The following is a 14,924-nucleotide window of genomic DNA, read 5'->3' as shown; positions in this document are numbered from 1 at the left end:
TGATGGATGGAAGGAGGAGAGCAGGGCAGGTCGAGGGTGGGGAGGCTACAAACCTCTCCATCTGCTAGGTCAAGGTTTGGTTTCCTCTCATACACTTTTTACCTCACCTTCTCACCTGGTTCTTGTCAACTCTCCTGACAGAAAACACACTCCAGTGACACACTGACTGTGGTGTCGCAGTTTTACTACATTGTGCGTCTGGCTGTGGAGTTAAATCACTGATCACTAATGCGCCCATAAAGCTCGGTTTAATTAGAACAATGATAAACAGCAGTGAGCGCCACATTCAACTCTCCCGCATACGCACAGAGAATGAGCTTTTGATGAGAAAAATGTTCAGAAATGTGCTGAGCTACATGTACAAAAACAAGCCCGGTCTGGCCTGACACATCTTTAAAACTCCTTTTCATTGCAGGATATTATTTTCAGCAAGAGCGAAGCATGTTACCGATGAGGTTTAGGGAGGGAAATCGCCTGGTGTTGATTGAAACGGTGAGAGGGCCAAACTGCTTTAACTTGCACAGCTCAAGAGGTTCCTGCTGTAAGCCGCCATAATAATTACTGACATAATTACATGAGATTATTCTCCGGGGAAGGAAATGCAGCCCTGTTTTAACGGCGTGTGTGACCGAAATGGCCAATAAAAAAAGTATAAAGTGGTTTATTTTATTTATTCATCAGTTACTGATCCTTGCGTTTGCTTGCTTGCGCGCCAAGTCTCTGCGTGCGCCTGCGACTGCGTGGATTTCTGGATTGATTTGAGAAGGTGGTTGTAAATCTCAATTTAATATTATTTACTGTTTCAGGGTGAAGCTCCAAATTCGCCACAGAAAATAAGTCTGTGCCATAAAAGGAGCGGTGACGCACCAGCCCCGTGGCGCGCTCAGATGTGGTCAGTGTCTTGTAATGTGTGTGTGTGTGTGTGTGTGTGTGTGTGTAGGGGGGTAAAGTTTTGTGCAGAGGGCGGGGGCGAGGCTGTGTAGTCTTGAAACTCAGACTCTGGGCAGACCTGGTGGTTTCAGGGTGTCAGGGGGCAGTTTTGGGGGAGCGCAGCAGAGCGCAGTGATCCACTGACAGCCAGTTGGCGGACTTAACCCGGGACAGACCTACATCACCTGCACGGAGGAATCTCTCTCTCTCTCTCTCTCTCTCTCTCTCTCTCTCTCCCCCTCTCTCTCTCTCTCTCCCACTTCCCTCTCAGTTTTTGGGAATAGTGCTCAGCAGGCTGTTCTTTGCGGATGATGGAGCGTGTGTGGGACTGTGTTTCCTCCGCTGGGATGTTTATTCTCGGGGTGCTGTCGGTGCTGTGGCCGGCGCTAAGTGGAGTTTGGAGTTTTAACCTTTACGCAGAGCATCCTACGGTTTACAGGGGACCCGACGGAAGTTATTTCGGTTACTCTGTGGACTTCTACCAAGCCACCGCCGACAGCAACACGTGAGTGGCAACATCAGGACTGAAGTTGTCCCATCAGGGTCCTGCAGGAGTTATGATCTAATCGGCTAAATCCACTTAAACTGTACCTGTGCATTAAGTTTAACCTGCCAGTACATTATTTTACAATAGACTCAAAGGACAGAATGGAATTCAACAGATGTGAGGTGGGAAAAAAAGTAAAGGTTGCACATGCTGCATATCATACTGTAATGGGACAGAAAAAGTAGGAATAATTCAGATTTTCGCTGCACAGAGCAAAACAGATTTATGACTGAATAGAAACTAAGATTTATGAATGAGCTAAATTGTGCATTGACTGTCCAGATTTACATAATGCATTGCAGCTCTCCTGCATGTCCTGCATGTACATTTTTTTTGTTTTTCCTCACCAGGATCAGTGTGTTGGTGGGGGCTCCCAAGGCGAACACCTCCCAGCCTGGCGTTGTGGAGGCAGGGGCCGTCTACTACTGCCCCTGGCCTGGCCTCCCCAACAGCTGCAGACAGATACCTTTTGACAATTCCAGTAAGTAACCTGAAAGCTTTTCCAATTTTCGTTTTTTGTAATGTCAGGGATCAAAATAAATTCATGACAGATCTCCCGAGGGGCCCCACTGGATATCATTATGTTCCATAGATTCTTTTTTTTTTTTCCAAACAATGTGTGTTGTTGCAGGACATGCAACGGAATAACTTATAATGTTATATTTGGACAGATTGTGAGACATATGCTCAGCAGTGTCAGTGTTTTATGAGGAATATCCTATGAAATGAAATTTAACAAGTGTCCATTTTGCTGAAGTCCAAGCAGATCCTTTTAAAGCCACAGGTCTCCCTGGATGTTGCTTCTTTTGGAACTACTGGAGTTTCGTAACCTGTGTGTCTGGTATTTGCGTGTATATGAGTTGGCACATGTGTTGTTGCATGAAAAAGAGAGATAAGACACATGGGTCCCATCAGCTTCATCTAACAAAAAAGGTGGCTGGCGGGTCTGTCGGTGCATGCCTACATCATGTTGATTATGGTTCTCAATATATTATCATCAAGGGAAAACTGTCCAATCAGCCTTTGTTTGTTCGTCTAATGTCTCTGATGCACACTTTCCCATCTGAATTGTAAGTCTGTGTGCAAGAGGTAGAGAGAGAGAGAGAGAGAGAGAGAGAGAGAACAAGTGAGAAGAGAGGGGGGGGGGTAAACTGTATGCACATGGGAATTTATCTCCCCTTCGGAAGAAAGGGGGATTGAGTGAGGTCTGCTTTTTATTAGATCTTGAAAATTTATCCCTGTCTCTTTTCCTCTTCCCTAGTCTCTCTCTCTCGCTCTCCATCAGTCTACCCCTCCCCCCCCCCCACCCCTCTGCAAGGAGAACATAAAGAAAGACGGAAAGGGAACTGATCTATTGCATGGTTAACTTTCGTGGAAGTGGCCCTGCTCTTTTAAGGATTCAGAGAAAGTCGCATGCACGCACATTCGATCATAGCAGAGTTAACCATAACATGTAGGGAGAAAGTTATAGTTGTGGATGGAGTTGATGCTGCCATGACTATTTCAGCAGAGGACTGTCATGGTTAGATGATAGATGGTTCGAAGTTGATAGTCAGCTGCTTGCTCATCAACTGATGTATTAGTGAGCTGCTGTTATGGAAGCATGAATGAAGCCGCTGATCAGCTGATGCCAGTACATATTTATTGGCCTGCCTGAACTAAAGTGAGGCTCCATGCAGATCAGATGAGGGTAAACCTCTAAAGTGAGGGCAATTTTCTTTGCTCTCCTCAAAGTTAATTACAGGTTATTTTTCAGAAAGGGTTTAGTTTAAGTGTGAAGTGTTTTGGGAGGAATTTCAGGTTTGGGGAGCATAAGAATACACACAGAGGAACAGATGTGTGTGCAGTCGTGTGCATGTATGTATCTATTCACTAGAATGGGTGGGTATGCACAAGGTGATTGATGACAGTGGCCACGGTGGATATTTCTAGAATTACAGCGGTCCCTTTATTACAGGTATAAACCAGACAAAAAGGCACATACACATGCACCCACACTGTACAAAATATCAGCATGAGTGGTGAACATCTGTATGTGTTAATATCCATATGTCAGCTTCACGAGTGCCTAAACTATGTGTGTGAAACTGTGTGTGTATGTGTGTGTGTGCATCGCTTCAGTGATGTTACGCAGATATGTCAAGTGATGCCAATGTAGCAGGAGGGTTGAGACTGAGGTAGATATAGTGAGAGGCACACATTAGTGATTGCATGTTCGTGATTAGAGTCGAGAAACCTGCTGTCTGGGTTCTACGTGCTGATTTGTTGCTTTCTAATCTACCAAAAAATGACAGATACTGAACACGAATCATAAACTTACTTTAGAGAAGTAAATTAAGCTTCTTTATTTATGTAGAGAAAACATACATCCATGAATGTGAGAGCTTCACACTACAGCCAGCCCTCTGGTGCGGCCTCAGAGCAGCTAAACAGGGTTGGGTGTGTCTAGTAGACTATTCTTCAGTCACTAACTTCACCCACAATTTCCAAACCTGTCCTGGAATTCCTTGCAGTCATGAATCTGCTTCTTTGGTTTTTAGGGCCATGATACTGCCGCTAGTGAGAATAATGGACTCCCATGTTTGAGATAGTGGTGGTTTTTCATTAGATATTAGAATCATTCATATAAAAGCATGCAAACACACAATTTGGGTGTCGGTGGGATTTACTATATATCCTGTATATGATTATGGGGGCCATACATTTATTCAGAAGTAGATTTACACCTGCCTTTGTGCATTTATTGTCTTCTTGTAAGTGTATGTGCCTGTTTAAATGTGTGTGCAAGCACTAAAGGAAGGTGTTTCATAGGGAGGGATCGGCATGGCTCTAAAGAGACCCAGCTGGTCTTAAACAACACTGGAAAATATCTAACAGAGCAAAGACACACATGCTCACATATGCTCACACCAAATCTGACACTTAATTGTGAGCCGGCTGGGAAAAGTTCATAATGTGCATGTGCGATCTTGTGTGTGTGGTGGGGTCTGTCCATGTATGTGTGTATGTAGGCGTGCCTTAAGTGTTGTCGTTTTATAGGAAAGGCTCTAAAGAAATGTCTGTTTCTGGGGGGCAAATGGGGTTTTGATGTGTGTTATAGGCCAGTTTAAGACATTGCTGTTTGTTCTTGCTTATCAAGGACAAATGCCTTCCATTCACACAGGCAGAGCTACAGGCCTGGATCCACATTACCACAGTTAATATCAGCTTTTACTGGCATCATTATGAAATGTCTCTCTTTTTTATGTTTTTTCCACTTCCTCTCTGCCTTTCTTGTCTCTGTCTCTTTCCAGATAACAGAATGATCAAGGTAAATGGCACCAGAGAGCCACTGGAGTTTAAGTCGCACCAGTGGTTTGGAGCATCAGTCAGGACACACAAAGGAAAAGTGGTGGTGAGTGGACATGAAGTCAGTTAATATCAGACGTGTCACATGACATTTGCCCCCTTACAGATTTCTTCTGTTTTTGCTTTTTTGTCACACTTACATGTTTCAGATCATCAAACAAATTTTAGTATCACTCAAAGACAATCTGAGTAAATACAAAAAGCAGTTTTTAAATGATGATTTCATTTATTAAGGGGCAAAAGCTATCCAAACCAACCTGGCCCTATGTGAAAAAGTAATTGCCCCCTAAACCTAATAACTGGTTGTGCCACCCTTGGCGGCAACAACTGCAATCAAGCGTTTGCAGTAACTGGCAATGAGTCTTTCACATCGCTGTGGGGGAATTTTGGCCCACTCTTCTTTGCAGAATTGTCTTAATTCAGCCACATTGGAGGGTTTTTGAGCATAAACGGCCTGTTTAAGGTCATGCCACAGCATCTCAATCGAATTTAAGTCCAGACTTGGACTGGGTCACTCCAAAACCTTCATTTTGTTTTTTTTGAGCTATTCGGAGGTGGACTTGCTGGTGTGCTTCGGATCATTGTCCTGCTGCATAACCCAAGTGAAGCAGCAAAGCAGCCCCAGACCATCACACTACCACCACCATGTTTGACTGTCGGTATGATGTTCTTTTTCCGAAATGCTGTGTTAGTTTTACGCCAGATGTAACGGGACGCACACCTTCCAAAAAGTTCCACTTTTGTCTCGTCAGTCCACAGAATATTTTCCCAAAAGTGTGGGGGATCATCAAGATGTTTTTTGGCAAATGTGAGATGTGCCTTTGTGTTCTTTTTGGTCAGCAGTGGTTTTCTCCTTGGAACTCTCCCATGGAGGCCATTTTTGCCCAGTGTCTTTCTTATTGTTGAATCATGAACACTGACCTTAACTGAGGCAAGTGAGGCCTGCAGTGCTTTAGATGTTGTTTGGGGTTCTTTTGTGACCTCCTGGATGAGTCGTCGATGCACTCTTGGAGTCATTTTGGTAGGCCGGCCACCCCTGGGAAGGTTCATCACTCTTCCATGTTTTCTCCATTCGGGGATAATGGCTCTCACTGTTCGCTGGAGTCCCAAAGACTTAGAAATGGCTTTTTAACCCCTTCCAGACTGATAGATGTCAATGGCTATGTTTCTTGTCTGTTCTTGAATTGCTTTAGATCGGGGCAAGATGTGTTGCATTTTGAGATCTTTTAGCCTACTTCATGTTGTCTATTTAAGTGATTTAAGTGACAGCTCTGGCAGTAATCAGGCCTGGGTGTGGCAAGTGAAATTGAACTCAGCTTTCAAACATGTGGTTAATCACAGTTAATTCATGATTTAACAAGGGGGGGCAATTACTTTTTCACATAGGACCAGGTTGATTTGGATAGCTTTTTTCCCTTAATAAATGAAATCATCATTTAAAAACTGCTTTTTGTGTTTACTCAGGTTATCTTTGTGTGATATTAAAATTTGTTTGATGATCTGAAACATGTAAGTGTGACAATAAAGCAAAAACAGAAGAAATCTGTAAGGGGGCAAATACTTTTTCACAGCACTGTAAGTTACACGCAAATGTTGCCCTTTTTTCAAAACACTTTTTGCCACCATTTAGGTTGGTGTTTCTTTAAATGGGAAACAGAGTGTTGTTTGTTGTGTAGGCATGTGCTCCTCTCTACCACTGGCGGACAGTGAAGCTGAGTGGGGAGAAGGACCCTGTGGGGACCTGCTATGTGGCCGTCCAGAACTTCAGTGCCTACGCAGAGTACTCACCCTGCAGGACCAGTGAGTCACTCTCCAGCCCCGTCTGCAACTGTCTCCATCTCCCTTTAACTACCTTCCTCCGTCCCTCCCTTTGTTCTCTTTTTCTTCCTCTCTGCTGTCAGTATGAGCACAAATTATCTATAGCATTTAGAATTCTTTTTATCTTTACATACTTTGTCCACAAATGAAACCAAAACTATGTCAGAAAATGTGCATTTTTGTAATTTGGTTGAACAGACTCAAAGCAGCAAGCTGAAGGATTTTTTTGTTGGCTTTCCCAGTGGATTAACATGCCTGGTGTTTTAAAAGTTGCCACAGCAACCTGATAGTCTGTCTCTCCGGCAGTAAATGTTTCCCTCTCTGGTCCTCTTCTCTCTGTCATCAGCTCTGTAGATGGGATTCAGGGGATTTTCAGGCCTCTGCCCCTTCATCTCCATTTTTTTCTGTCTCTATGACTTTCTCCCTGAGACCCCTCTCACCCCATACAGTGATAAGAGGCACCAGCAGAGTATGATAAGGAGAAATGGAGGCTATCAGGTGGCGCATCATAAACAGCAGATCAAAGACACCCCTTATCATCCACTCCAGCATCCGCTCTGCATAAAAATCCCTCACTGTTCACACTCATGCACTCGGATGCACAGAGATTCATACTTAGACTCCCTCAAGTAATTGGTTGAAGGTTGTTAAAGGTCGCTATTTTGTTGTTTATGTCAGTTCAGGCTAATCAAGACTAGAATAATCACATTGTAAACTCAAGTCTTCTCAAGGGGGGAATAAATCTGCAGAGTTCTCAGGGCAGAGGAAGTTTTTCTTCAACATGTGTCTTAAGTCTGCATTTTCTTCCTCGAGCAGCTTTTTTTTTGCTTCATCTTAACATGAATCTATGACCACTCAGACATTTACTATAATTCACACTTTGTTTATATGCACACGTGTGTAGTTAGGCATCATTAAGCTTCACCCCAGGGTGCCTCTGAAATGGAGAACAATTTATTATGTGCCCAAACTTTTTTTTGTGTTCATGCACAGTTTGAAGCAGTAATTTAAACAGAAACACACCTCAGTGGTTCTGCATTTTTATGTAAACCGTAATACGTTTTTCTTCATTTTGTAGTAGTAAAATTGTTTAATCTGATAGACGTAATGGTCACTGCAATGTTAGTTCAGTGCTTTGTTCCAGAAAATGTTTTTTTTTTTAACAGTTAACATGATGGTTTGAAAGATTTTTTTTCTGTTTGTGTGGTTTTCAGATGATCCAGATCCAGAGGGACAGGGGTTCTGCCAGGCTGGCTTCAGTGTGGATTTTACCAAGGTAAAAATTGCTGCGTGCAGCAACAATCACACACTACCGCCATAACAACCCCCTACACACATCTTGCCCCCTCTCAAAGTGCAAGCAGAGAGGTTTCTTCAAACATGAGACTCCCCTCAGAGATTTATGGACACTGGGAAGATGAGAGCATGTTTGTCCCCAGAGGAGCCTCCAGTCTTAATGTGACCCATCGCCTCTGAACACAATAGACCAAACACACACACACACATACATTCTTTCACTGTATAGTCAATTTGAACTTTAGCCTCTGTCTCATAGTCCAACTCTACCCTCCTGTACAGGAAGCTGTCATTCTCCACAGGATGTCAACAGGCATGGCAGCAGGAATCATATGTGCGCTCACACATGGCTACACACATCATATACCTCTCTAGTCTCACACAACACACACGCTCACACACACACACACACAAATCAACTGACAAATTTCTGTCACATGACTAACCCTAACTAATTGTGTTTATTCCAGGAAGGAACGCTGGTGGTGGGAGGACCTGGTAGCTATTACTGGCAAGGTAACTGCAACAACAGTATATATCTGCAGTGATTTCATAGACGGGAAGGTGTTCAATTGTGAAAAGAGAATGAAGATGACTTTAGCAGTCAGAACAGCTCACATACACACACACACACACACCGATGCACACGGGCACACTTGCCAAATCTGCAGTTTCATAACAGGAGCCTTGTGTAGGAGAAGAGGGAAGGACGTGTGTCTCTTTCTCTTTCTTAGCCACTCTCCTTAACTTTTTCTCTCCCTCACTTTATGCCTTTCTGTCTGTAACAGTGTAACAGGAAGTGGGTGTTTGGGCTCTGTAATGAGCAGATCGGAGGGTAATGAAGTGTGGAGGAACAGCCCCTCTGCACCGTGATAAAGCACAGAGGGGGCTTGGAAAAGCCTGGTGGAGAAAGGAAGAGGCTCAAGGGCAGGCTACAGGGTTGAGAGGGACAGAGGAAAAGTGGGAAGAATTCAAAAACTGAGAGAGAAAGAGAGCAGGGAGGATAGCAAAAGTGACAGAGGATTGTTGAGGAGATGATAGAAACATGTTGCAGCGGAGGGGGGAGAGAAACATGAGAAGTGAATCAGACAGAGAGGAAGAAGAGGAAAGATGGATCTTCTGCTTGATAAATGCGACGCTGAGGTCAGCTAGCTTGCTGAATATGCAGAGCTAGTCTAAGCAGAGGGATGAAGTGTCTTAATGGGTGTAGACACAGCCAAAGTGTGTCAGAGTTCAACTGTTGAAGTGTGACACTACTCCCCCATCTCCAGGTGTGTGAGAGTGTGCATGTGTTATCCAAATTTAGAGGTGTTCTGCAGCTGTTTGTAAGAGCAAGAAGACAGTTATTGATCATTTGTATAAACTAATTTCTCTTTCCTTTCTTTGTAACACCTTATCTGTCACTCCACAACACTTCATTTCTCTAGAAAAGAAAGATCCAGCAAGAGAATATGTGTCTTTAGAGAGAGGACAGAAAAAAAGAGGAAAGTGGCCCAGTGATGGATATTTGAAAACTGCTACACAAGGCTTTATGATTTTGGGTTATTGTTTGGCATAGTGGCTGTTATTACATATGGTTAAATAATAAATGCTCCAGCATACAAGACCGCACTAGACAGCATTACAGACAGCCTAATGGACTCTCTCTGTGCCCTCAGCGTGGCAAGGCTGGCTGCCTCCAGTTAAAACACTTCCTCCGAATGTTTATAAAAGCACTCAGCCTGGATTTTATGGCCTTTAATATACAACGATTATCTTCAGCCTTCTGCCTGAGTTGTCATAAAAAACCTCTTTTATATACAATCTTGTTATCTCAGGGTGTAAAGGACACTTCAAATTAGCAGCAGTGACTTATGCAGCGTGTTAACAGTTTGTAATGCAGTGTCTCATTAATCAGATGGAGGTTTAATAATGAGTTGATATAGTGATATGTTATTCTGGGAGATAAACTCATGGCGCAGTGTGAGAGAGAAGCAGGGGGGGGTGGAAGAGGAGTTGGAGGGAGGGTTAAGAGGGCACATTTTCCTCCCTGTCAGTTCACACACACACACACACACATTAAGGAGGATTTATGGAAGGTTGAGCGCAGCCATAGATAAAATCATTTGTTTGTTTGACCTCTTGTTCAACAGCAGAGGAAGGGTGTGTTTGTGTCTGCTCACCTATAATTCAGAATCCTTGCTGCGTAGAGGACAGGCGTTTTCTTAAGGGGTTTCTCTTTGCCAACGATGTGTTTTAGCTTTCCTTAGGGAAGACTACAATGTGTCGCTAGCTCGGTGCTTCATTCATGTGGACCAGGCGGTTCAGCTCCAGTAGGTTTCTATAGGAGAGGGCCTTCATGAGGTCCGATCTAAAACCGCTGTCCATGAACAGATGTGACTCCCTCATTCTGAGTTTTTATTTTTCTCCATCCATTTATCCTATGCATGTCTGCATGTGTGTGTGTGTGTGTGTGTGTGTGCGCAGGTCAGGTAATGACAGCGGGGATAGCTGAGATACTGAACGGCTACTCTTTGAAAGCAGTGCTGAGACGGGTTCAAGGGGAGAAACACACTAGAGCTGCTGAGGACACACACGACGACAGCTACCTTGGTAACACGCATTTACAGGACAAACACACACACTGTTTTTTTAGAATTGTAAAAATAAGTTACATTACATACAGTGGGGCAAAAAAGTATTTAGTCAGCCACCAATTGTGCAAGTTCTCCCACTTAAAAAGATGAGAGAGGCCTGTAATTTTCATCATAGGTACACTTCAACTGTGAGAGACAGAATGAGAAAAAAAAATCCAGAAAATCACATTGTCTGATTTTTAAAGAATTTATTTGCAAATTATGGTGGAAAATAAGTATTTGGTCAATAACAAAAGTTCATCTCAATACTTTGTTATATACCCTTTGTTGGCAATGACAGAGGTCAAATGTTTTCTGTAAGTCTTCACAAGGTTTTCACACACTGTTGCTGGTATTTTGGCCCATTCCTCCATGCAGATCTCCTCTAGAGCAGTGATGTTTTGGGGCGGTCGCTGGGCAACACAGACTTTCAACTCCCTCCAAAGATTTTCTATGGGGTTGAGATCTGGAGACTGGCTAGGCCACTCCAGGACCTTGAAATGCTACTTACGAAGCCACTCCTTCGTTGCCCGGGCGGTGTGTTTGGGATCATTGTCATGCTGAAAGACCCAGCCACGTTTCATCTTCAATGCCCTTGCTGATGGAAGGAGGTTTTCACTCAAAATCTCACGATACATGGCCCCATTCATTCTTTCCTTTACACGGATCAGTCGTCCTGGTCCCTTTGCAGAAAAACAGCCCCAAAGCATGATGTTTCCACCCCCATGCTTCACAGTAGGTATGGTGTTCTTTGGATGCAACTCAGCATTCTTTCTCCTCCAAACACGACAAGTTGAGTTTTTACCAAAAAGTTCTATTTTGGTTTCATCTGACCATATGACATTCTCCCAATCCTCCTCTGGATCATCCAAATGCTCTCTAGCAAACTTCAGACGGGCCTGGACATGTACTGGCATAAGCAGGGGGACACGTCTGGCATTGCAGGATTTGAGTCCCTGGCGGCGTAGTGTGTTACTGATGGTAGCCTTTGTTACTTTGGTCTTGCTCACCGTTCTTGTGATCATTTTGACCCCACGGGGTGAGATCTTGCGTGGAGCCCCAGATCGAGGGAGATTATCAGTGGTTTTGTATGTCTTCCATTTTCTAATAATTGCTCCCACAGTTGATTTCTTCACACCAAGCTGCTTACCTATTGCAGATTCAGTCTTCCCAGCCTGGTGCAGGTCTACAGTTTTGTTTCTGGTGTCCTTTGACAGCTCTTTGGTCTTGGCCATAGTGGAGTTTGGAGTGTGACTGTTTGAGGTTGTGGACCGGTGTCTTTTATACTGATAACGAGTTCAAACAAGTGCCATTAATACAGGTAAGGAGTGGAGGACAGAGGAGCCTCTTAAAGAAGAAGTTACAGGTCTGTGAGAGCCAGAAATCTTGCTTGTTTGTAGGTGACCAAATACTTATTTTACCGAGGAATTTACCAATTAATTCATTAAAAATCCTACAATGTGATTTCCTGGATTCTTTCCCCCCATTCTGTCTCTCATAGTTGAAGTGTATCTATGATGAAAATTACAGGCCTCTGTCATCTTTTTAAGTGGGAGAACTTGCACAATTGGTGGCTGACTAAATACTTTTTTGCCCCACTGTACATCACATACGCTTTACACAGAGCATGGCATACAGAGTTAGTTTCTCCCATGTGATTTCTCTCTAGGTTACTCTGTGGCAGTGGGAGAGTTTACTGGAGACTCTGTACAAGGTGAGAAAGCCAACAATTCATTACAGCTAACCACATTCAGAACCAGATGAGTCCCTCACTAACAACATCAGCAGGCATCCTGCAACACCATCTGAAACACTCAACGCTCTTTATGCTGTACGACCGCATAGCAGGACCACTGTGAGGGGTGTTACAGGGTGAGCGATAGGGAGTGGACAGCTGGGTGACAGTGTCTTGGTTTGAACTCAGAGGCAGTAATGAGAACTGTCTCTGTATGTCTGGGTCGCGACCCTAAGGGGACAGGACTTCAGGAAGCACTGATAAAGGGATTTCCTTTGCTCCATTTTGACTGATTAGAATGATTAGCGGCAGACTCCACAGACCACTTCAGATTTAGAGAGGGCCCAGAATCTCTTGTGGACTTGAAATATTAGGTGGAAATGGAGACAGGCATGCCACACAGCATCATTTCATTAGGGACATGCAGGTGGGTGAAAGTGCCTTTGAGTTCATTTTTGTTTGAGAGGCCAATTAAAATGAATAAAAGTGTATAAATCACTTTATTTATCTTGGTTTCACTTAATGTGCACGCTCTGACGACTTGCCAGAATTGTAGCATTTTGATTCACATTTCTCTGCGAGCTTCAGCTCCCGCTGATGTTCATTCCCATGTCATCAGATTGTCAGTGGCACAAATGAGACAAACAAGCAATTTCAACAAAAAGGGCGGCTCTGCTATTAAAGAAAATATGGAGAAAACAAAATGTGTCCAACCACAGTCATACTACATAATTTTTCAAACCACACTCTTGTTGTGCTGCTCTGTCACTAACATGAGACCTTCCTCATCCAATGCCACTTCAGCTTCCCGTTCCTAATTTCCTGTCTATTGGACCCTGTTTGCTAATCGCAATTTAGCGGGATCTTCATGGGACAATCCTGCCTTTACAAACCTCATACCAACCCCGCAGAGGCCCTGAACCCCCTTCGGCACAACACATGTCAAAGAGTCTTAAAGTGAGCCATAAGAGGTTACACATGCCTGCTGATGTGTTGTGTTGTGGTTCGAAGCTTGTTGTGGTCTTGTTACCCAAACTGTCTTCAGAGTGAGGAACTGGTTGTAAATGGAAGTTCTGAGTGAGGATGAAGCTGGGAAGTCCTGGTTTATAGGCTCGTGGTTGAGCCTTTTGGATAGAGCTGGAGGGCAGGAAGGGGTGACTCTGTCTTTTCTCCCTGGGTAGGTCCTTCAGATTGTCTCTATAAGTCCACGACACCACACTCATCAATCAATACACAAGCAGGGCCCGAGCGCCCAATCACTCAGTGTGTTCTCAGCAACACTTGGCCCTCCTGACAGGGTGGGCTGGGTAGGGGATTTTAGGGTTCAGGCCTTTAGATTAAACCTCTGCTGAGCTATTTCTTTCTCTATACGTCTTTCTCATACATACACACATGCTAATTTAACTGTTTCTTTGTTAGAGCTGATTGCTGGAGTCCCGAGAGGAGCACAGAACTTTGGATATGTAAGTATGAACTGACTGGCAGACAGGTGACAAATTAAAGAAACTAGGATGAATTCATTTTGAAGCATAATGAATTTAGATGTGTCATTACAAGTCACAAATGGTCAGTGAATAGTTCGATGAGTCTCAAAATCATATGAGAGAATCATAAGCTATGGCCTTCAGAATTTCCAGATCAGGGAGACCAGAGAGCTTTTGGACTGACATGTTTAACAGCACTCCCCACCACCACTATCAAAACAACACATTAGGGAATATTATTTTGGTAGGATGGTCTCTAGTAGATTTCAAAACAATCTGTGCCAAGAACCTTTAATGCTGTTTTGGTGGCTTATGCGGAAACTTATATTGTTTTTTCCTTCACCCATCTGTAAAGTGTGTATAAACTTGACTTTTCTTGTTGTTTTGCAGTCCATGTTGTGTGTGAGACTAGAGGTGCAAGAGGCTTTTAGATTTGTCTGCTTTTAGTGGTTCTTACAGGTTTACAACTTTTACTGTATACACGAACATAAGTGTCTACATATCAACAAGCAATACTGTTTGTGCATCAGTGCGTAAAATGTGTGGTTTGCCTTGTGCTCTCTTATGGGAACATGTCCCCAGGGCTGACTGTGTCAATCCTCCCTAATGACACACAGCTTCCGCTGCATGTGAAGGGCAGGGACCCCAACTAGCCCCACTAACCCTCCTCAACACACAACTGACCCCTAGCCCTAAGTTGCAGTGCAACCACAGGGTTCAGCATGCTCGGTGTACACTGCAACAGTGTGTGTTTTATGTCTTGACATTGTAGCTGGTGTTGAAAATGCTCCTTCCTGTACAAACAGCGCACTGTGACTACCATAGAGGAGGGGGCTTGTAGCTCACAGTGGTAGTAGTGTTATGAGGGATGCAGGTAGGACATGTTAGAGGTCAGGCTCTAGAGTAGCTGTCAACCCCGGTCAGGTTTCTCCTGTGACCAATCTGACAACTCAGAGCGCTCAGATTCAATATTTGTGTTTACACATCCTCATCTGTCTGTGTTCGTAAGTCTATCCCTGTTTAGTACGTCTTTGAGACATCTGTGATTGGGTCAACGTGTATCCTCCTGCATGTGTGTGTGCATGTGTGTGTGTAGCCCCCGGCTGTCTCCATGTGGTTGTTATTTTAGGTCTTATGAAGGAATTCTCAGC

General features: G+C 43.8%; 1 protein-coding gene across 1 annotated transcript in view; it reads left to right on the top strand.

The window, feature by feature from the left end:
- Positions 1 to 1,241: 1,241 nt before the first annotated feature.
- Positions 1,242 to 14,924, top strand: part of itga8 (integrin, alpha 8) — a 39,805-nt gene continuing 26,122 nt past the window's right edge. Inside the window, exons 1-9 of the mRNA XM_070834776.1 lie at positions 1,242 to 1,435; positions 1,828 to 1,958; positions 4,771 to 4,871; positions 6,502 to 6,625; positions 7,858 to 7,919; positions 8,410 to 8,455; positions 10,406 to 10,531; positions 12,224 to 12,268; positions 13,709 to 13,752. Coding sequence (XP_070690877.1) covers positions 1,242 to 1,435; positions 1,828 to 1,958; positions 4,771 to 4,871; positions 6,502 to 6,625; positions 7,858 to 7,919; positions 8,410 to 8,455; positions 10,406 to 10,531; positions 12,224 to 12,268; positions 13,709 to 13,752 — 873 coding nt within the window. The remainder of the gene's footprint in view (positions 1,436 to 1,827; positions 1,959 to 4,770; positions 4,872 to 6,501; positions 6,626 to 7,857; positions 7,920 to 8,409; positions 8,456 to 10,405; positions 10,532 to 12,223; positions 12,269 to 13,708; positions 13,753 to 14,924) is intronic.

Source organism: Pempheris klunzingeri, chromosome 8, assembly GCF_042242105.1.
Source record: "Pempheris klunzingeri isolate RE-2024b chromosome 8, fPemKlu1.hap1, whole genome shotgun sequence".
Lineage (NCBI taxonomy): Eukaryota > Metazoa > Chordata > Actinopteri > Acropomatiformes > Pempheridae > Pempheris > Pempheris klunzingeri.
The sequence above is the reverse complement of the archived record's forward strand: the minus strand, read 5'-3'. Positions and strand labels throughout refer to the sequence as shown.